This window comes from Phoxinus phoxinus (genome assembly GCF_949152265.1).
Source record: "Phoxinus phoxinus genome assembly, chromosome: 17".
NCBI classification, from domain to species: Eukaryota; Metazoa; Chordata; class Actinopteri; order Cypriniformes; family Leuciscidae; genus Phoxinus; species Phoxinus phoxinus.
In genome coordinates, this window is record NC_136892.1 from 21126335 (window position 1) to 21148391 (window position 22057).

General features: G+C 38.8%; 1 protein-coding gene across 1 annotated transcript in view; it reads left to right on the forward strand.

The window, feature by feature from the left end:
• Positions 1–22057, forward strand: part of nnt (nicotinamide nucleotide transhydrogenase) — a 43115-nt gene extending 21058 nt beyond the window's left edge. The window contains exons 12-22 of the mRNA XM_079587131.1: positions 337–447; positions 1786–1931; positions 3711–3906; positions 4351–4584; positions 5969–6129; positions 7488–7667; positions 9249–9408; positions 12169–12250; positions 18201–18319; positions 18413–18528; positions 20494–22057. Coding sequence (XP_079443257.1) covers positions 337–447; positions 1786–1931; positions 3711–3906; positions 4351–4584; positions 5969–6129; positions 7488–7667; positions 9249–9408; positions 12169–12250; positions 18201–18319; positions 18413–18528; positions 20494–20634 — 1646 coding nt within the window. The 3' untranslated portion in view covers positions 20635–22057. The remainder of the gene's footprint in view (positions 1–336; positions 448–1785; positions 1932–3710; positions 3907–4350; positions 4585–5968; positions 6130–7487; positions 7668–9248; positions 9409–12168; positions 12251–18200; positions 18320–18412; positions 18529–20493) is intronic.

Below are 22057 nucleotides of genomic sequence, written 5' to 3' on the forward strand. Positions count from 1 at the left end.
TATTTATTTAATCCATTTGATTTATTTTAGCCATTCAAAATTAGTGGTGCAATTCACGTCACCAATAGTTAATAGCTGTAATAGCAGCACTCATTAATATTTTTTGTATTCAAATTTTTTATTTTATTTTTCTTCTAATTTAACTATTTTTAAAAATGTAACTATTAAAAAAATAAATGCATTAAGCTTTTCTTCAAGAAAATGTTTTAAAATATTTTTTATTTCAAGAAAATGTTTTAAAATATTTGTTTTATTTCTAAGTAAAATATTCAATTCCAGTTTAAATAATTTTTTTAATTGTTTGTAAAAAAAATAACATGGATGCTCTGTTTTTAGGTTTGACTGCGGTTGGTGGCCTCTCCCTCATGGGTGGTGGATATCTCCCTAACAGCACGGCCGATGCCCTGGCCGTACTGGCTGCTTTCATCTCCTCTGTCAACATCGCCGGTGAGTGCACTGAACACACGATACCATACCTACCAACACATCGCTAGAATGTCAGAGGCTGAAAGTCGAGTAAGATTACAGTTGCGAGCAGGTGAGGGCCCTGCACTCGGGCCGACTGCTGCCCTCTGGCTGCCCTGCATCTTGTGTTCGTGAGAAGAGTGGCGTATTCCGTTCCTTCCAGGTGGAATAGTTTAGTCCGTCAAACCTCACACCTGAAACAGGAAATGTCAGCGCGGCAGTTTTGCTTCAAAGAGCCTCGGCCATGTCATAAATCAGGCTCTGCTCAAAAGCAACCAATAGTGCCATTAAGGAGGAAAAGGAAAAAAATGTCTTGAAGTGGGCAGGTGGCCAAAATGCCATCCTGAAACCAGTGACCCCTTCATCCTGAGACTTGGTATGGTAGGCCAAGACGCCAGTCCAGGTCAGGGGGTGTGTTAGTGATTTAATGGCATGCTATTAGGCTTTTTACAGACATTTTTCATCATGCTACAATAACAACTTTTTGATATGTGCTCCAGCGCATAGTGTCTGAATTTTATATATTTATCTTCTCAGAAGGCAGGTGTTTAATTTCAGTTGAAAGATGTTTTTTTTTTTTGTTATTTCCATTCCTCATACATGATGTTTCATCCCGCAGTCACATTAACCATAAACCTTTGGAAGTTAGAAATATGGACATTCTGGTCGTTTTTTCCTATCCCTTAGTTTTTTCGACCATTTTTATTGTTACAAGTGCATGCAGGGAAAAAATAACAATTGCCCTTTCCAATTTAATTTCAATAAAAGACAAGGAATTTATGGTGAACCTGCTCCATTAATGACAGGAATGAAAACATATTTTATTCTTTGGCCCCTGCTGTAATGTCTGGATATCCTTCACATTTAATTGTGGGAAATTTTCTAATGCTGTATATACATTGTGTTCAACCGTCTGAGTGCATTTACTTTTTAAATATTTTACCGGGATCCTCAGAGGAGCGGGTCACTAAGGTTTGAGTGAAACTGGATATCTGTCTGAGTTTAAAATGAAAAGCTTTGGTTTGGTAATCTTCCTAGTAAGTTGCTTTGCTAGGGCGGCGTAAGCCAGGAAAATGAATGTAAATGCAATCATATGGCAGTTTAAAAATACTTCACTAATGAGCAGCAGATGAGTGACTCCCGTCAGTCTCCGTGGCATCCTTCTGCAGCCCGATTATAGACCCTTTTTTTAATGTTATGATTTATGAAATTTTGTTATTAATTTTATATAATTAATTAAAAAATAAATATGCATGCTTAGGATGAAGTCAACTTAAGATTGTGTATATAACTGTTTGTATAATCTGTTTGTTTGATCAGGTGGTTTCTTGGTTACTCAGAGGATGTTGGACATGTTCAAGCGGCCCACTGATCCCCAAGAGTACAACTACTTGTATCTTCTTCCTGCTGGTGTCTTTGTTGGAGGTTATGGGGTGGCTCTTCAAAGTGGCTACAATGTTGAACAGGTAAGGTTGTATTGCTGCATGATTTTAAGAGTTTCAGTTGAGTTACTTGGGTTCAAACTTACACTTTTCAACATGGCAGATGATAAAAGATGTAAACGTCTGTGTTGAAGGCATTCTTGTTAACTAAAACTAACTTTTTCAATTGCCAAATTATTGGCAATCGATGGAAAAACTTAAACGAAAATCAGATAGTTTGCCAACTAACTAGAATATGTACTAAAAAGTAAATCTGAAATAAAATGAACATAAAAAAAAAGACAAGCATAAGAAAATTGCTAAAACGAAAATTTGATACTATAAAAATAAAAGCAAATTCCGTATATTTATAAATACTACAATAGTATATAAATAGTACTAAAATAACAATGGTTGAAGGAAGGGAACACAATCTAGTGACCAGCTTATCAAAAGTTGCATAAAATGTTCAAACTATTAAAAATAATTTCAAAATAAAGCTAAAATTACATCATTTAAGTTTTCATCTAATATTTACATTAAGTTTAGAAGTGTTGTTTTGGCAACTAACTGATAAAAGTAGAGTTAAAGCTAAATAGAAATATGCTAAACAACATGCTAAATTTCCACTCAGAATACAATAGCAACTTCCTGGCCACCACATAAAACAACTTAAAGGACAAGTTCGGTATTTTACACTTAAAGCCCTGTTTACAGATCGTATCTGATGAAATAGAACGGTTAAGATTAAAATTTGGACACATGCTGCTGTCTTGAGAATTTTAGGTTTATTTAGCTTTTGTGGACCTATTTTGCCAAACGCGTCACACCCGTGATTCTTCCGTTGAGAGCTTGAATAATAGACACTCCAGCCCAGTTGGTGGCGATAATACACCTTTGCCAATTGCAAGCAAACCACGGGCATATACACAGAAGAAGCAGAAGATCGCTGTCTTCATTGAAAGCATTACAAACAGACAGCTAATAATGTGGCGAATTTGTGCAGTTCCGAATTGCGGGAAGATTCGTGGCAAAAGGAACACCACCAAGTGGCTGTAAGCCTTGAGACAGCAGCAGCTTCGGCAACAGGCGTAACACTGGACTCCGTTGTCAACTGCCGTTCAAACTCTGGCTTTCTTTGCAGAAATTCCTCCTCTGAATATTCAGGCTCAAACCTATAACCCTGTCCATCAAAATCGATCTCAAAACCGTCATCCTCCCATATAAATGTCTCGGAATCCATTTCTAAGTTGACACAGATAGCTTCGATCTTGTAAAAATGTTTAGATAGCTTAGCCTACGATACCGCGTCCGCGACTGCATAAGACTACAAAAAGCATACAAACAACCCCATTTCCGTTTCCCGCGGCGGAGTAATACCGTAACGTTACCTCACACAGCGAATCCAATACAACTTAATGGAGTTGGACAAAAACTACGATAAAACCTGTTGGAATGCATCTTTTTCAGCGATTTTTGAGTGCACATACCAGTGAACACCCCTGACCACTCGGTGAGTTTCACGTCTTTGTAAACGAAAGTTTAATGTGTTTTAGGAAGGAATCTTCCAGTGCACATAGACAACCATTGTGGGGGTGTGGGGGGGAAGCGAACTAAACCTAAAATTCTCGGGACAGGAGCATGTGTCCAAATTTTAATCTTAACCGTTCTATTTCATCAGATACGATCTGTAAACAGGGCTTTAAGTGTAAAATACCGAACTTACCCTTTAATATAGCAAAAATCTAGTTGTTGTAGTAATGCAAAAGAGAAATGGATTCTGGAGTCCATTTACTCACTTCCTGTGAACCTTCTTGTGTGCAGATGATGTACTTGGGCTCCGGCTTGTGCTGCGTGGGGGCTCTGGCGGGTCTGTCTAAACAATCCACAGCCCGTCTCGGTAACGCCCTGGGCATGATCGGAGTGGCTGGTGGCATTGCTGCTACTTTCGGAGCGTTGAAACCTTCCCCTGAGCTCATGGCTCAAATGAGTGCGGCCATGGCGGTGGGTGGCACTGCTGGTGAGTACGTGTGTGTGCTTGTGTCTGTGTGCATTTCTTCTTTAGTCAGCAGCCTTTGAACCTAGTGTGTGTAAGTAAATTGGAAGTGGCCTTGTGATTTTTCCCCGCAACCCCAGGTAATGGTCATCAGGTCATATGAGTCACACAGCGCGGTATCATTCTTTGTAGCCAGTCATGTCTAATCTAAATTGCTAATTATTCCTGGAAACCTGCTGGAACGTAGTTTAAACCGTCCCGACCAGCCCCAGCTCAAACCAGAAGTCTGCTTGATTCCAGATGCTTCCTTCCTGAGGTCTCAGCCCGCCCAAAAAATGCCCTCTACACACCCTTCCCCCAACCTGCACTCCAGATTCACATCAACACACACACACACCGCTTCATCGGATGTGACCCGCTTACCAGCAGCCCTGAATTCCCCTTTTCTTGTTTGCTCCACCTTTACAGGTTTGACCATCGCTAAGAAGATCCAGATCTCGGACCTGCCACAGCTCGTCGCCGCTTTCCACAGTCTGGTGGGTCTGGCGGCCGTGCTCACCTGCGTGGCCGAGTACATGGTGGAGTACCCCCACTTCGCAACTGACCCTGCAGCCAACTTTACCAAGATTGTGGCCTACCTGGGGACCTTTATTGGAGGAGTCACCTTCAGTGGATCTCTGGTTGCTTACGGCAAACTTCAAGGTCCTGCTTGTTTAGTTAGATAACTAACACTTAAAGGGATAGTTCACACAAAAGTGACCAGTTTTGTCATAATTCAGCTGCCCTCATGTCCTTCAAAACCTGAATGACTTTCTTCTGTGGAACGCAAAAAAAGATTTTGAAGAACAGTTTTTATCCATACAATGAGAATCAGTGGGGTCCCAAACAAACACGGAGACATTTTCAAAGAAAGTCATTCAGTTTTGGAACAACATAAGAGGGAGTAGATGATTTCATTTGTGGGTGACCCACTTCTGTTTGGTGTTTCTGTTCTGTCCCGTCCCCCCTCCAGTCTTTTTACTTTCTTTTTCCTTTTTTTCTTTATCCAGATTTTTTTATGGCTGCACAATTTCACCCCCCAAAAATTGGCAAATCAATATGAATTTATAATAATAGTAATAATAATTATTATTTATTTTTTTTAAAAGAGAAAAAAGAAAGAAAAAAGTTACAAGTACCTTTCTAAATGCACATTATAAGCGACTCAAATGTGTTTGTCTTGGTTCATAATAAAATGATGCTACACACAATGAAAACACGGGATCATGAGCTGCTCGCATATACAGTGGCACACTTCACTCTTAAACATGCTGGTTAATGAAATCAGAGCCTTTGTGATTTGATTATCGCCCTTAACCAAATAGAAATTCCTTTTTAGTTGTATTAATCGTGTTGTCATGGGTCTAAGTCCTTATTGTCTGTTGTGGCTTTGTTTGTTAACTCACCATCCCACCGGTGCCACACATGCCTCATGTTTAAAGCTTGGCCAGGCGGAACCTCTCAAAATTTGGCACTAATTAGTCCCTCCGCCCCCCCAGTCATTTTCCACTTGTCCCTCAAAGCTGGGACGCATTATATTCAGGAGCTTTCCCATTCCTCCACCACTCTGAAGCCTACAGGCTTGCACTGATAAAATCGATTAGAAGTCTCATTTTTATCCTCGAGTTTTCTTTCAGTGTAAAAGGGGGGTAGAATGCTGTACATAATCACCCAATCCAATTGTATTGCTAACTTTTTACGTGTGTAACTGATTCGGTAATTCGGTTAGTGTAATTTATTCGTCTCCTACTGAGTTTTTCCTCCATTCACATACTTTATCTTGTGCTGATGATATGTCTCGCACATATTATTATAGTTTACAGAGCACTAGCAGATGCTTAAAGTGCACTTAACAACATGACATGCAGTTGTGTACCTTTGTTTAAAGTTCAACTCAAACAAGCTTCTCGTTTCCAAGAACTTCTCCTCCTAATTTCCTTTCACTCATCACGTTCCCAAACAGCACGTCGAGTCCATCGTCTAACCCACTTTTTTTGCTAAGACTCAAATTGTTTTGCTCTTCTCACTTCGCTTCCTCCTCGTGCAGGTTTTCTGAACTCAGCTCCCCTTATGCTTCCTGGTCGTCATGCGCTGAACGCCACCCTCATGGCTGCCAGTGTGGGCGGCATGATCCCCTACATTCTTGATCCCAGCTACACCACTGGCCTGACCTGCCTGGGGTCTGTGTCTGCACTCTCTGCCGTCATGGTAAGGGATTCACAGCTTTCTAAAATCTTTTTGCCAGGTTGTCTTTTATACAATTGTCTTTCAAGAAGAAATTATATTATAATTCTTTATTAGTGTTGTTAGGGAGTTCAGATGTGGATGTTTTTTTTTTTGTTTTTTTTTGTGCATATGCATGCATGTGTATATCTGTGTGTGTGTGTGTATATATATATATATATATATATATATATATATATATATATATATATATATATATATATATATATATATATATATATATATATATATATATATATATATATATATATAAAATTGTGTACATTTTACTGGCTACCATTAAATAAAAGAAGAAATAAAGTGCGTAATTAAACAGTATTTACTGTAAATTCACTAAACGACAGAAAATATGCTGTCCATTGACAAGACTGTCGTTTTGGAAGACATGAGGTGGAACTCTGAAAATCAGTCTGTTAAAATGCCCAAATATAACCTGATCAATCGGCCAATATATTGGCCTTCTGCTGGCTTAAGTAGAGAGTCATTTATAAAATTGCTCATTTGGTTAGTCATGATATGAGGATGTAGAGATTAAGATTTTGAGTACACTATATACAACTTATGCGCTTCAGAACGGCGGGCCACACGTAAACCTCTCAGCTCATGACACCCTCTCTCCCTTTAGTTTTATTTGTTTTATATAATCCATAAGTGTACACCAGCATATTATGACAGATACAATTAAACCACAATCATGACATTTCGAAAGAGCGCTCTGAGTCTCAGTAAACATTGGCCTCATGAGGTTTTCATCATTCGTCAATAATTAAGAAGCTGACATTTTTATACAGTTCCTTTTACCTCTGTAAAGAGAATCAATCACCGGCAGTATGGTGTCTGGCTCTTTTTACAGCGACATTCTTCAAGTCTCCATCTTTTTGCTTGTTTGAATGTATTTTTTTACATGATGTGTGGTAGCTGGCTTTGTTCAAGCCTGTTCCCTGAGGAAACTACATTGTTTGATAATACAGGTCGATATCATGGACGAGAGGAATGAATACTGTGTTTTGACAAACATCTCATGCCTTAATTGAAGCCCATTGCAACTAAATCTGTGTGTAATGTGTTGCTCTGGCGTGATCTATATCGCATTTCCTATTTGCATCATCACACAGTGTGTAAACAAACAGACTTGTTTTATAGAAACGAACCGCATGTACAATGCTCATACCTCGGGCTTGTGGTTTTTCTTTTGGTGGACTTCCTTTTTGTTTAAACGATGGAATCGAGTTACTGTTGTGCTTTGCTCACTTGTCATCACCATAACCTTTGATCTGCACCCTTTTTCCTCTCCCTGACCCCTCTTTTCTTGTTCTTTGTAGGGCCTGACCCTGACAGCCGCCATCGGAGGGGCCGACATGCCCGTGGTGATCACTGTGCTAAACAGCTATTCTGGCTGGGCCCTGTGCGCTGAAGGATTCCTGCTCAACAACAACTTGCTGACCATTGTGGGTGCCCTCATTGGCTCTTCTGGAGCCATCCTGTCCTACATCATGTGTGTGGTAAGTTCAGTTCACTCCATGTTTGATTTTGTTTTAATGAAGTAGTTTGTGGCTTAATATGATTGTCTGAATGGACATTGTGGTTGTTCGTGGAAAGTGACAGAGCTTGTGGGCTGTAGAAAACATTGCCACTAAGTATTTAAAATACAAAATATTTGTATGTAAATGTTTAAATATGTATAGATCTATTAGTTATATTATATCTTATATTTAAATACTAGTATATAAATATTTAAATGTGCATTAGTAAGATTTATTTTTATTTTTTGAAAAAGTATCAAGACTGCATTTCCTGTGACAGCTGAATTTTCAGCATCATTACTCTAGTCTTCAGTGTCACATGATCCTTCAGAAATCATTCTAATATGATTTTGTGCCCAAGTAACAATTATTATTGTTACTGTTACGTTGGAAACGTGGAAACTGATATGCTCTTTTTTTTATTTTACATTATTTTCAAAAGAATCCTGAAAAAGTGTTTATTTAATATAAATAACTTTAGTAACAATATAAATGCATTTGCGGTCACTTTTGATCAATTTAATGCATCCGTTCTTAAAGGGATAGTTCACCCCAAAATAAAAGTTCTGTCATCATTTACTCAGCTTCAAGTTGTTCTAAACCTGTGAGTTTCTTTCTTCTGTTGAACACAAAATATATTTTAAAGGATGTTGGTAACCTGATGACAGTTGATGGTAGCCATTGACTTCCATAGTGTTGTTTTTATTTGTATTTTTTTTTTTTTGATGGTAGCCATTGACTTCCATAGTGTTGTTTTTATTTGTATTTTTTTTTTTTTGTATGGCTACCGTCAACTTTGATTACCAACATTCTTTTGAATATCATATTTTGTGTTCAACAGAATAAAGAAACTCCTAGAGATTTGTAACAACATGAGGGTCAGTAAATGACCAAATGCACATTGTTGGATGAACTATCCCTTTAATGTGAAAGAACCTCAATATTAAACATCAATGTATAATGTATTTAAATGTATAATATTATTTTAGGTCTGTTTGGAACCCAGCCTTGGTTCTCAAAGCAAAAAACTTAAATCTAAAGCAAAGGTTGTCGTCATGCAAACTTTATTCTTATTGAAATTGTTGTTTACTTGATTTTTAGTTTTTTCTAATTGTATCCAATTGCAAATCAATTCATCACACAGACTTATCAGTGTTAAAAGGTCATGTTAAATAATTTGTGGAAAACCTAATTAATAATTGGTTATAAAACACATGTGTGCGAGTCTAAAAACCTTGATCACAAAGACTGGATGTTCCTGTTATAATGACTCCCATGGCTTGTACCTCTCTGGGATTTGGGAATTCAACACCATGGTTTTCTTTTAGGATGGACGGATTGTATTATTTTGTACCCGCGGTTTATTCTTCTCTCACATGCAAATTCCTCTTGAGTCATTTTGGCTGTCTGGCAGGCTTCTTAATATCCTGTTAATAATGTCTAAATGTCATAAGGACACACACATTTTCTTGACACAATCTTTCTTTTTTTTTCCGCTGAGAGGCGGACTTCATACTCTGCAATCTGATTTCCAATCTCTGGGTGTCTTTTCCTCGCTAGGCCATGAACCGCTCCCTGGCAAACGTTATTCTGGGTGGTTACGGCACCTCATCCACTGGCACAGGCAAGCCCATGGAGATCACAGGTACCCACACGGAGGTCAACGTGGAACAGACGGTGGAGTTGATCAAGGATGCTCATAATATCATCATTGTTCCAGGTAATGGAGGCCCTTTGTAGCCTTGCACATCTGAAACTCCTTGGTTTAAACTAGATCTGGAGTATCCTGTCAATGACTTCAAACGATCCTTTATGTTATGTCTGTTAAAGCAACCTTGGTTCACCTCCATTACATCACTGGTAATTTTCTGACCCCCTCCTGTGCGGGATAAACCCCCTAGAGAGCGCCCTGAGGCATGCCGGGACTTGTTTTGAGGTGGTCTTGAATTCTCACATGTTTTTTGGGGGGCCAGTTTTTATCTGTCTATTTGGGTTCGACTCTTTGGTGTGTGTTGTGGAACGGCGCGGTTGGCCTCCTGTGGCATTGTTCATGTGAGCTGAGCTGTGGTGGGTGATGTCAGGTTTATCTCTTATGGCACGTTTCTTTTGCCCAGCAAGAGCTGACTGATCAAGCAAGATGTGTCAGATGAACTTTAACTGTGTTTTCCTTTGATACAAGTTCAGTTGGCAAATAATTTAGTTGGACTCGTATATCTGAAGTGAATATTTTTCTATGGCTGGTTCCTTAGCAGGGGCCTCCGTAATGGCCTCCAGCAACGGCAGCGACTCTCACGCTGCTTTGTTCTTCGCAACAGACTGTTTTATAGTCGCGTTTTATGGTCTGACAGCAGGTCGAGAACATCAAGACCTTGGAGGCGACAGGACAGTGGAAAAGAGGAGCGATTAGATGTGGGAATAGGAACCGAAAGAAAAGGAGAAATGATGATAAACAGCGCAGTCCAGAGTAAACAAGACTGCAGGGCCAAGCACAACAGAGACGGCCCCTTTTATTTAAAACAAATGGCTGTCCAACAGGCTCTGAGGCATCCAAATTTCCCCTCTTGACCATTGCCTGGTAAGCCACTGCCAAGATGTCTGAGAGAGCCCTGTGCTCATGGACAACACAGGCCTGGCCACCGTGAAGACAATTAAAAGTGATTCTGGCCAGCTAGATAAGGTTAACTTTACATTGTCAAGATCCAAATTAGGGCCTCGATTATCGATATCGCGATGTGCACATCCACAATAGTCCTCACGCAGTATGTGTGATGTCCAGTATAGGGATTGTATGATCAGTACGGACCAGGTACCACGGTTCGAAACGCATTCTCAGATGAATTGTATAGTTTAACCATCGTAGAACGAAAGTTTATAGAGGGACGTAAATTACGTAAATAGAGGGAGAAAATGGATAGTAATCATTCTATTGAATCCGTGGGCTCTGTCTTGGTGACAGCAGCTTAATATATTCCTGCTGCCGTCTGTCATTAGTGTTAATCAAACAACAAAATACAAAGACAAAATAATGTCATGGTACTGTAGCTTTAACAAAGATTAATTCTATTTAATTTATACATTGAATAATCAAATGGAAAATAACACTGCATAGTCTTCGATTTCTGTACCTGTTCTGGTAGACTTACAATAAAAACAAACAGTGCTTTGTTTTTCAGGTATTTATTTAAGCTTGTAATTTGTTGATTTATTTTCTATGCAGATTCACTTCCTACAAAATCACCGCAATCATCCTTAAATGATTGATTCTTTCCAAATAGAGCTAATAGTCATCTTGTGAAATGGTTTACATATCGCAATATATATCACAGAAAAACTAAATTTTGTAATGTCATTTTTTTCCAGTATTGTGTAGCCCTTCCCAAATGTTTAAATATGGTAGCTACACTACACTGGTCCTGGCCGATCAGACCATCCTTATTATTGAGCCCTGGATTGCTAAATGACATATAATTAAACCCACTTAAGTTTTCTCCCCTCATTGACCGCTAAATCCATCCATCAGCCGTCATTGCGTTGTCCTTTTTTTGTCATATTTTTAGTGGGGTTTCCTTCACTGCTCAGTCCTTACCATGAGTAAGCAGTGGCCTTGTTTCCATTTCCACATTTTTGTATAATTTAAGTAGTCATAGTCACTTTTGGTGATTGACAGCTGTGAAAACATTTAAGACTTTTCTGTTTAAGCTTGAAGTTTGCCAACCATGGCTGTTTTCCCAGGGTGAAATGTCTTTCATTTAAAAAAAAAAGAAAAGCTGCAAAAAATCATTAGGAGTGAGGAGGGTTAGTCAACATGCACCGTGACATGCTTGTTTAAATGGGAGTATTTGAAGGTTGTTGTTGTAGAAGGCTTGAAACTGACTGACGTGTGGAATTTATATTCGTTTTCCGCACCGTAGTGCTAAATTTGTTTATTGATGAAAGATTGATAAGTCTTTTTAAATTGTTGCATAGTGTACATTACTCTTTCTGATCCCAGTTCAACTTATTCTGTGCTGCTTTCAAAGTGCACTAAAGGTGTACAAATAAACACTTGTGAAATATTATGAATTCTGGTGCTGTAGATTCATCAAAGATGCATTTCAACAGGAAGCAATTTTCTCTTTTCTGTTTGTTTATAATCCTGCAGGTCATTCCAGTTTTAATTACTTCATCTTTGAATTGTAAATGAGTGGGAGCAGGTCGCTTGCTTTACTTTCAAAACAGATTTGTCCTTTTGTTTATAAATCGGGATTATTTATTAGGCCAAAGTCAATTCGCATGACTATTGTGAAAGATGAGGTATGATTGCTAAAAGTATAAAAATGATTTGTAGGGATCATGCAGAGTTCATTACTTTTCCAGTGGGAGTTTCCAAGGCTTCAAATAATAGTAGCAGCTGTTTTTTTGTTTTTTTTTGCCTGCATGGTAATTTTGTAATGCATGTTTAGGTGTGTCCCTTATTTAATTGGTGTGTTTTTTACTTCAGGTTATGGTCTGTGTGCAGCGAAAGCTCAGTATCCTATTGCTGATCTTGTCAAGTCACTGTCTGAGCAGGGCAAGAAAATCAGGTAAGAAACATTCAAGCATCTTCAGTCATTTTGAAATCTTTACTGTTTAACTGTGATTTGACACCATGAATAAGCCACGTGTGCACCACGAGATCTGTGATACCAGAAGAAAGCTATCCGTTAACATTTCCCATTGATCTCAGATCCTTATTAGTAAATAATGTTTAATGAATTATTGAACTTGGATGACACTGGGAATCTCTCCTTTCTTTGTCCAATTCCTCACTCTCCCAGGCTTATTTTCATTCAGAGTAACTTTAAAGTGTTATTTTAAAGTGCTATCTTCTAATCCATAATACACGTTATCCGTAAAAGATTTTGAAGCCATTATTATATATTATAAACAATAATAATAGTTATTTATTAATGTTCTTTTGTGTTCTATTAATGTTCTTTCTGTCTGATGTTTTTCTACCCTGTCTCTTTAAGTCCAAAGTTAAGCCAAAAATAGTGTTTTTTTCTGTGAGTTTTAGTCTCTCTGAGGGGGTCTTAGTCTTGTCAGTACGGCTGGATGAGTGTTTAAATGGCTCACTACTAGTTGCAGGTCAGTCTGGTAAACCTCTGAACGGCAGCCTTCTCTCTGCATGTCGGACTCCTCCATTTCAAAGAGTGCTTTTGAGTATCGTCATTCAGTTGCTCTATTGTCTGGGGCTTTTGTTGCCTCTCCAGTGTATGTGTAATGCCCTGTGATCTGAGAGCGCAGTGTACCCCAGGCCTCCCAGTGCTGTGAAAGAGCCGGTGAAGAGCAGAGCGATAGGTGCGGGCTACGTAATACTTTCCACAGTCCCAATGATGCCTCTCAGGTTGCAGGGCGTGGAAAGACTGAGCCTGACCCTAGAGATGCTTCAACAACCATGCTTTTTTTTTTTTTTTTTTTTTTTTTTTTAAGATGGGACTGTAAAGAAGTGACAGGACATGATTGGTGGAAAGGGAAGCCAGATTCGAACCTTGGTCGGACACACTTAAGCTCCACCAAGGTGGTCTGTAATACCTGGAGAGAGATCCATTAGCTTTTTTTTTTGTTGTTGTAATGGTAGTACATCAAGTCACAATTTTAAGAGCCTGTTAAGACGCATAAATACCAAACTTTAATTATAGTATGTGTATTTAAATGTTAGTTTTTTTTAAAAGGTGAAATATATGTAAGTTTTTATTGATTTTTTTTATGTTAAAGAAAATTCTCTTAACGCAGTTTATTGTCCATTCTAGTGTTGTCACGATACTAGAATTTCTAACTTCGATACGATACCTTGAAAAATATCGATTTTCGATACCACAGAGAAAAAAACTGCCACAATATTAAGGGGTTTTTTTATTTTTATTTAAAGCTAAATATAAGTCTAGAACATGACAATGAGGTATATTTTACATGAACAAAAATGTCCTGAGTTCTATCTGTTAATATTTTTTAATTGGACCAGGGCTAACATTACCCGTTGTAATTTTTATAACCTACTGTTATCAAAGATTAAAATATAGCCTACTGTAACAAAAAAGCACGTAACAGTATCAAATTGGAGGATAGAGTGTCAGTAATTTATAATAATAAGATTAAACATTAAATTTTCAGTTAAAGGCATTTCATTATTGAATTCAGAGATGCCATTGTCTAGCTTTTTAGTTTAATTAATATCTGTGTAATCAAATTGATGATAATCGCTAATGAAGGCAAATTGCAGAATTAAATAATAATTTTCTGAATAAAGTTAAATAGGCACAAGTTAATTTACATTTGACCACAGTTAAAATATTTACTTGTCTAAGATTCCTCAGTCAGATTATGTTAACTTTAAGAATTACGGTGAAAAAACGAGACAACACTCATATCAACAACAATACTAGGCCATCTTGGTTAATGTTTCAGAAAAGTTAAAATGAGAAGAGTTACAGTGTTTCCTTTAGGATTTTTTTAGCAGTGAGGAAAGGTCTGTCCAAACAACAACACCCCTGATGCTGAGCGTAGCCTATGCTTGCTAAATGGTACATCTGGAGCCTGTTCCTTAAGTCTGTTTTCACCTATAAAATAATTTTAAAAAATGAGTGATGTGAGGGATTATTGATTGTCAAACAATCTTTTGGGTGCCCGGAGCCCGCTCGCAGAGTGAAGCGCGTGTCTGCGCTATTCTCTGACATACCCGCTCGCAGTGTGAAGCGCGTGTCCACGCTATTCTCCGACTCCGATATGCCCGCTCGCGGTGTGTTTTTACGCTTGTCCGCGCTATTCTCCGACATGCCCGCTCGCGGTGTTCTTTATCAATCAACCAAAGCCGGTCGCGGGGGCGCCGCCCTCGCCATCTTTCCATTCACTTCACTTTTGCTATTTAACCAGAGCGAATGAGACGAGTGCGTCACGTGTGGTGTTTGTCAACGCGCCTTTGGAGAGTGAAAGTGAAAGTGACCGCTCGGCTAGTATCGATACTTCGGGAAATTAGTATTGGTACCGTTCAGATATTTCAGTATCGATATTTATCGAAATATCGATATTTTTGACAACACTAGTCCATTCACTATTGTTAGTATGCCATTCCTTCAAAGTATTTAGATCGGTCCGATCCGTCAATCACTTTCCAGCTCAACCTTATAAAGTTTACTTTGTGACCAGCTCAACCTATAGCAGGCCAAAATTCACTTAATTTATACAAACACACCTGCTTCGGATTGGAATATCCCTTGAGATGATGAAATACCAATCCAATTGAACATCTGTTGGGATGTGTTGGACCAAAAAGTTGTCTCCACCCCACAACCTCCAAAACTTCCTGCTAATTAATGTCTTGGTGTCAGATACCACAGGACACCTTCATGGAGTCAATGCCTTGGTGAATCTGTGTCGTTTTGGCAGCATTTGGAGGAAGGTGATATGTTTGGCTCATATATGTATATGTTTTTTTTTTTTTTTTTTGCTGTAAGAACATTTGAAATAACTGAAATAATTTGGTGAAGTGATATGTTTATCAAACCAGTCAGAATCAAGCATTCAACAGCGTAGTATAAAATATAGTAACACATATTGAACTGTAGTTCTCATACGGACAACACAAGTTCAAGTTCCGGCTTGTGACATTTCAGAAAACCTTTCTTTTTTTCTGTCCCCATGTTCTCCTAGTCTCTCTCCATAAAAGCAGCAAAAATGCCAAATTAGAGATGTGGCCAATACTTTATAAATGGGCATCTGATTTGAATGTACTCTTTGTATGGCTACAGCTAACCACTGTGGCCCTCTCTCTATTTGTCTCTCACTAGATGGTGTCAATGCTTTTGTTGCCCTGTTCCCACTAGATAGTGGTTGTCAGCACTAGCCTGGTTTCACCACACTCTTGGCAGTCAGAGAAGCCAATTATGGCATCATCTGTGACTTGAAGGTTCCCTCAGCATTTTTTTTAACGAAGGGACACACACACAAACTCGTTTTAACCAGAATGTCATGATGTGCTGCCAACCCATCTTGTACACTTAAAAGATGAAGTACTGGCCACAGTTGGTCAGCAGTGCAGTTTTGCTCAAAAGTGCATAGCCGTTGATGTAGACTGTTGCGTCCATCATCAGATTATTGTTCCCTGCCATTTTATCACAAGCTTCAATACCATTTCCCATAATGCAGTTCATGGGATACTTAGATCTGACAAGGTGGCATCTGAATGAAACAAATTGACAACTTCAACTTGACTGTTTGTCACAAATGCTAGATTCCCATTTTCTCTCTCTCTAGAGCTGCGGGCACTGTGTGATTGTGGAGGAGAGATGCAGACCGGAAGCTTGTGTAATTTTCGTTCATTTGTTTGATCTGAGAGCCCAACAGCTGCTGCCAATTAGAGCATTTGCAGTTGATTAGAAGGGGAGATGGGTGGCCAAATAGTGGACAGATTAGGTAGCGCACCCGCCGCTCTCCCCCTCGCTTTCTTCAGGATAATTGGCTATGGGTGTCGCCCTGTTGAGAGGACTTTAGGTAGAACTGACATCGTGTAAACTGTCTCCTTATCATTCCCATTATGTTTCTGTCTATCTCTCCATAAATGTCATTACATTTGTTTTTGCTGCAGTGTAGAGTTGGAAAGATTTGGTTGAAAGTAGTCGTAAGTTTGGGCATGAAAGCACAGCAGTCTAAATTTCCTTTGGGCCGCAAGATATTTTCAGAGCGTGTGTTGGTTCAGCGTGGTGAAACACAGCGTGATGGTGATGGGAATAGCAGGACAATCGGGCTGGTTTGGATGGGATGGCTGAGCTTGGACTCATTGTCTGCCCAGACTGTTTTGCGCGCCCACTGCAGCTGCAGCTTATGTAAGCCAGCGTCAGAGCTGACGGACAAACCCCATGTCTCGAAAGTTTTGAGGCCTGTCCACTAAAGTATATTTCTGTTTTGTTTATTATTGAACCTTTTTTCCTCATTTCCTATTTGATAAATAAGTTTACTTGAAGGAAACTGATGAACAGATGTCGGATTTGATGGGAAGCAACTGCAAGAATAATGTGGTCTTTGTTTTGCAAGTGGTCACGGCACATCTTGTTGGAAAAACAGCCACCTTCATCTGCAGAAAATGTTTCTGAAAAAGTGTCTTGTTCAATGAGGTAGTGCTGGCTTAATTTCGAAGAGAAAATAATTGACAATAGTGTAAAATAAAACTAATATGAGATCAAATAGTGTGTATATATGTCATGCTAATTGGCCTGAATGCTCTGGAAATTTACTAATTACTAAGTAAACAACTCAGACATGTTAATTTGAACAAGGTCAGAAGTGAAGTGAGCTAGTTTTAGTGACTGGTGAGGTAAATTGGTTAAAGGTGCTCATTCATGCTTGCGATCATTACCCTTGTGATTATTCTACTATTTAGTTATTTAATGGAATCCATGTGGGTGTTTTATATCAAATAAATACAAAGGAGGCTCGGAAAAGTATAGGCCTATTTCTAAAGACTATTTTTTTTAAATGGTTACTCTATTTATTTATGTTTTACTTAATTTTTTTATTAAAATGATTGAATATGTTAATGATATCTGTGTGGCTGTTTTTTAATTGTGTAATTATTTAATTGTTTACCAAGTTATCTCTATTGTTTAAATGTTTTTATTTTGCTTGCTTTTAAATAATGTTACGCCAATCTATATAAAATTATATATATATATATATATATATTATTATTATTATTATTATTAGTTACAAGTTTGTGTTTTCAACTGAGCGTGAAGCTAAACTTCCATAGGAAAGAACTGAAAATGCTCGCTCTGCTCCATGCCAGTAGATGCGCACCGTAAGTGATTTAAAAGTGAAACTCTCCCAAAACTTTACATTTCACACACTTGGGTCTGGAGGTTGATATTTTCTTTTTCTTTTTTACTTCTTAACTATATCTGTGCGGTCCAAAGCTGTTTGGATAAAGAACCTACCGGTATTGTTTATTTTGGAAACAGTGAAAAAGTTATTTATATAAAAAAAAGATTTTGAGGTAACTTGGCTTTGTTAAAGTTAAACATGAAAATAGTAATATTGGTTTCTTTTTGGTTTAAAAGCATATGTAACTGCAGTGTAAACATCAAATAGAAATGGAACACAAATTTACACCAGTTAAAAAAGCAGGAACAAATGCAGGAACATCACTTCCTGTCTCTCTCCTAAGCCAGTTGGCTGTGATCTGTTTTTACAGTGGAGTTGTAAAGCTGGCCACGTGCCCTGAGGGTCCACTCATCTTCCTCAAGCCATTTCCCCTGAGCTCATGCACTTTACTACCTGGCATTAAAAAGATACACTGCTTATTTCCTTCTCTGTTAACCTCTTGCAAACAGCCTGACCCCAAAGTACGTCTACTTAACTGTGTTCAAAGACTCCTGCTCATGGTGTATGAAAAGTCATCCTGACCTGCACTGCCGGAAAGAGCTTAATTTGGATGCCATATGTGTATCAGGCGATCCAAAAGGTCACGTGATCTATATCATGAGTTTGTTGTGTTTTCAGGTTTGGAATCCACCCTGTGGCTGGTCGTATGCCGGGCCAACTGAACGTACTGCTGGCTGAAGCTGGTGTGCCATATGATATTGTGCTGGAGATGGATGAAATCAATGAAGACTTCCCTGGTATGATATCCATTTTTAGTGGTTTTTGTCCTTTTTTGGGCAATGTAAAATTGGATGTAAAATTCATCTTGCTTTTCATTATCTATTTTTCAGAAACTGATCTGGTTTTGGTGATTGGAGCCAATGACACGGTTAACTCAGCAGCCCAGGAGGACCCCAACTCGATCATTGCTGGCATGCCTGTTTTGGAGGTCTGGAAGTCCAAGCAGGTGAGCATATTATTAGTTGTTAAAATCTGGCAACCTTAAAATATAATTAGTCTTATAAAATCACCTTTTTTGCTGATTTCACATGATATACTCTACTGTTAAAAAGCGTGGGGTTGAAATAAAATAATTCTGTTATTCAGCAAGGGTGCATTGAATTGTTCAAAAGTGACAGTAACAGCATTTATAATGTTAAACAATTTTAAACAAATGCTGTTCTTTTTAACTTTCAATTTATCAAAGAATCCAAAGAATAAATGGCACAACTGGTTCCAACACGGATGATAATTAGAAATGTTAATTACAAATCAGAATTTTAGAATGTTTTCTGAAGGATCATGTGACTGGAGTGATCGCTGTTGAAAAATCAGCTTTGTCATCACAGGAATAAATTACATTTAAAAATGATTTTAAATTAGAATATTTCACAATATTATGTTTTTACAGCATTTGCTCAAATAAATGGAGCCATGGTGAGCATAAGAGACTTATTTAAAATAAGACACTTAAAATAATTTAGGTGTACATGATATACTTTATACTCCATTTGTATCAGGCTTTACTTTTATGGCCTAGCTGGAATAAAAGCCAAGATTGCAGGAATTGCCCTCAGGTTTTGTAACACAGACCATCCCTCATTTTCCCACCCAGAGCGATATGAAAATCTCCATCCCATCCCCACAGCTGGTTCCCACTGTAACCGCGCTACAGTCCAGGTGTATCTTCAGCAAGACAGCCTCACGCTGCTTTCATTAGCCCTGACTCGCTGGAATGATGACATTTCAGAGCATCCGACCGATACTTTCCCTAAAATGCTGGGCTGGTGTGCCTCACCACATGACAGGTCCATTGTAGCCAGACCTTCTCTGGGGAAATCACTTGGAGTACTGGGGCTTGACGTTTGCAAATGTGTAAATCCGTAGATCTTCTCCCACGAATAATTGCGTGTAGCTTGTTAACCTGTTCCATAATTCCGTATGGAATTTACAAACACTAGAGCTTTGAACTAAAGCCTTCCTTATTTGTAGCAACTTGGATGTGTAGCCTCAACAAGAGCACTCGACCAACTTAGAACCTAGTGACGCTCTTGATGACACGAGAGCACAGCAGAATATGAAGTTTCCCTGTCGATCGTCTACGTTGGTTTTGTTATACTCAATCTCGTGCAACATCCACCCCTGCTGATTGCTCCCAGCCTTGTTAGAGACCTTCATGTGTAACCTCATTCCCAAATGAAACCAGCTGCCCTATGAATAATTTAACAAAAGGATGTTGTCCTGTCCTGGGGGATGCTGAGCCTGGGTAAAGTGGTCACATGACTCTGAGAAGAGCGGTTGGGTTTGTTTGAACGCCGTCCCGATCACCTGCCTGGCATCGAACATCTGCAGGGCGTTTGAGGGACAGATGATGATATTACAAGGATCCACATGCTGATTTTGAAGTCTCAAGATGAGGGTCAATTCGTTCCAAATATCTTTGTGTATTGAATAACACTAAAGCTAGACCAGCGGCAAGGGCTCTCCTCTCTGGTTTTACTTATTCAATTACCAAGTGTTCCTCCTTCCCAAACAGATGCTCCCAATCAAAGCACTGCTCTCTACGATTTTCCCAGAAACGGCTCAGCCTAAAAACTGGTTTTTGTGACACTAATGACTCCTTAATTTTGCAAATGGCAGATACTTAAATAGCCATTACATGTTGGAAGCTTGGGCTCTTTTTGCGCCCTCTTGTACAAATCCTAAAGCCATTCTCCCTGCCACTTCATGTGCAGGTGCATACAATATTTTTACAGATATAATGTTGAAACGGATCGTATTAGCTGGCTCAATTTAAAGGAAAATGCCATTGATAATCTTAAAGGCAACATACAGACATGCAGGATTTTATTTCATGTGAAATTTGTAGCTTGTACCATTCTTTGTTCCCCAATAAGACAAAATGCATCAACCTCTGTTTTCATCCTTCCAGATCGTTGTGATGAAAAGATCTCTGGGAGTTGGCTATGCCGCTGTGGACAACCCTATCTTCTACAAACCAAACACATCCATGCTTTTGGGAGATGCCAAGAAGACTTGCGATGCTCTGTCTGCCAAGGTCCGTGAGGGCTAGAGGGAAAAGAGAAGATCCGACCTTGCTTTGCACCAGATGAGTCACAGAGATGAGAAGATCGAACAAACCCAATAAACCCTTAGATATAGCACTAATAGAATCAAGCTCTTAATTACACTCTTTGCCCATTTTCATTATTAAACTGTAGATATGTAGGTTATTCTGTATTTACAGAACTTCTGTTTATTTTTCCTTTTCATTGAATGTCTTTTTTTTTTGGTCCCCCATTTAAAGTTTAAAGGGAAAAAAAGCATTGCAGCATCACATTAATTAGCATTAATAAATAAAGCCAACCAGTTCTCATCTGGTTTTGTATGCATTATAGTAAACATTTTATATAGCATAGCAATCGTTTTTTAGAAACAGGGTGGTAGTGTTAGCATACGTTACATACATGCATACGTGTTGGCATACACTAATTTTTTGAAAGCCATAGACTACTCCAAACTATATGCTTTTTTTCCCTTTTTCTTGCTTAATTGTTTATATCTTGTGAACTTACCATGTGCATTAAGTGGCCAGCTGGTGGTGTTCCAAGCATTCAACCTTTTTAGATGCAGCTTCAGAGGACAATCTCCCAACATTTCCCCACACAAATCTTTGAAGGAGCGCTGCTGAGATGAAGTGAAGTCCTTGCTAATATCACCTAACGATTTATGCACAGAATCCCAAACACCTATGGCTCATCCATGAGATGATTTGTGTTCCCCAACCACTCTTAATTCAAGTGAATGTCACTGTAGTGGTGATGTTAGTATGAGTAGTTACTGTATATCTGCCCTGTTGTCCTCGCAAATTTGTTCCCAGCAGTAATCCTATGCAGACAGGGATTTGAACAGCTGTACTGTAATTTACCTACTGGGATTTAATGGAACGGATCCTATGAGATGCAGGAACCAGACCTTTACAACGACCCTACCTCTCCACAGTTTCAACTCGACCAAAACAATCCCTCACCTCCCCGATCTCACACTCCTCCGCTAATGTTCACCTCTAGCTGGGCTGCATTGGGCACGTAGTTTGTTCCTCGATGTAGGTTTTGTGGATGTAGGAAGGTACATCATTCTTTGCAAATAAGCTGCAGCTTAGATGCGAATATCATCTGATTCTGGAATGTTTGAGTATGTGAAAAGTAAGGGAATCGATTGCTGCAAGGGAAAGGAAGTATTTATCGAACATCATTTGGGTTAATACAGAGTTTAGCGTTCCCTCCCACTTCTTCAGGATATGTTTGTGTAGACGGGTTCTTGCGTAGAAATGATGCTTTGAGAATTCTACTTTGACGCAATACATGGGAGGGAAGACGGTCTTCATATGTTTTATTGTGCCATGGTGAGGAAATAATGTCATACTGTGAAAATGTTTTTTTCTCTCTTCACTGTATCACAGAACATCCCTCTTAATAAACATCCTGATAAGAGAA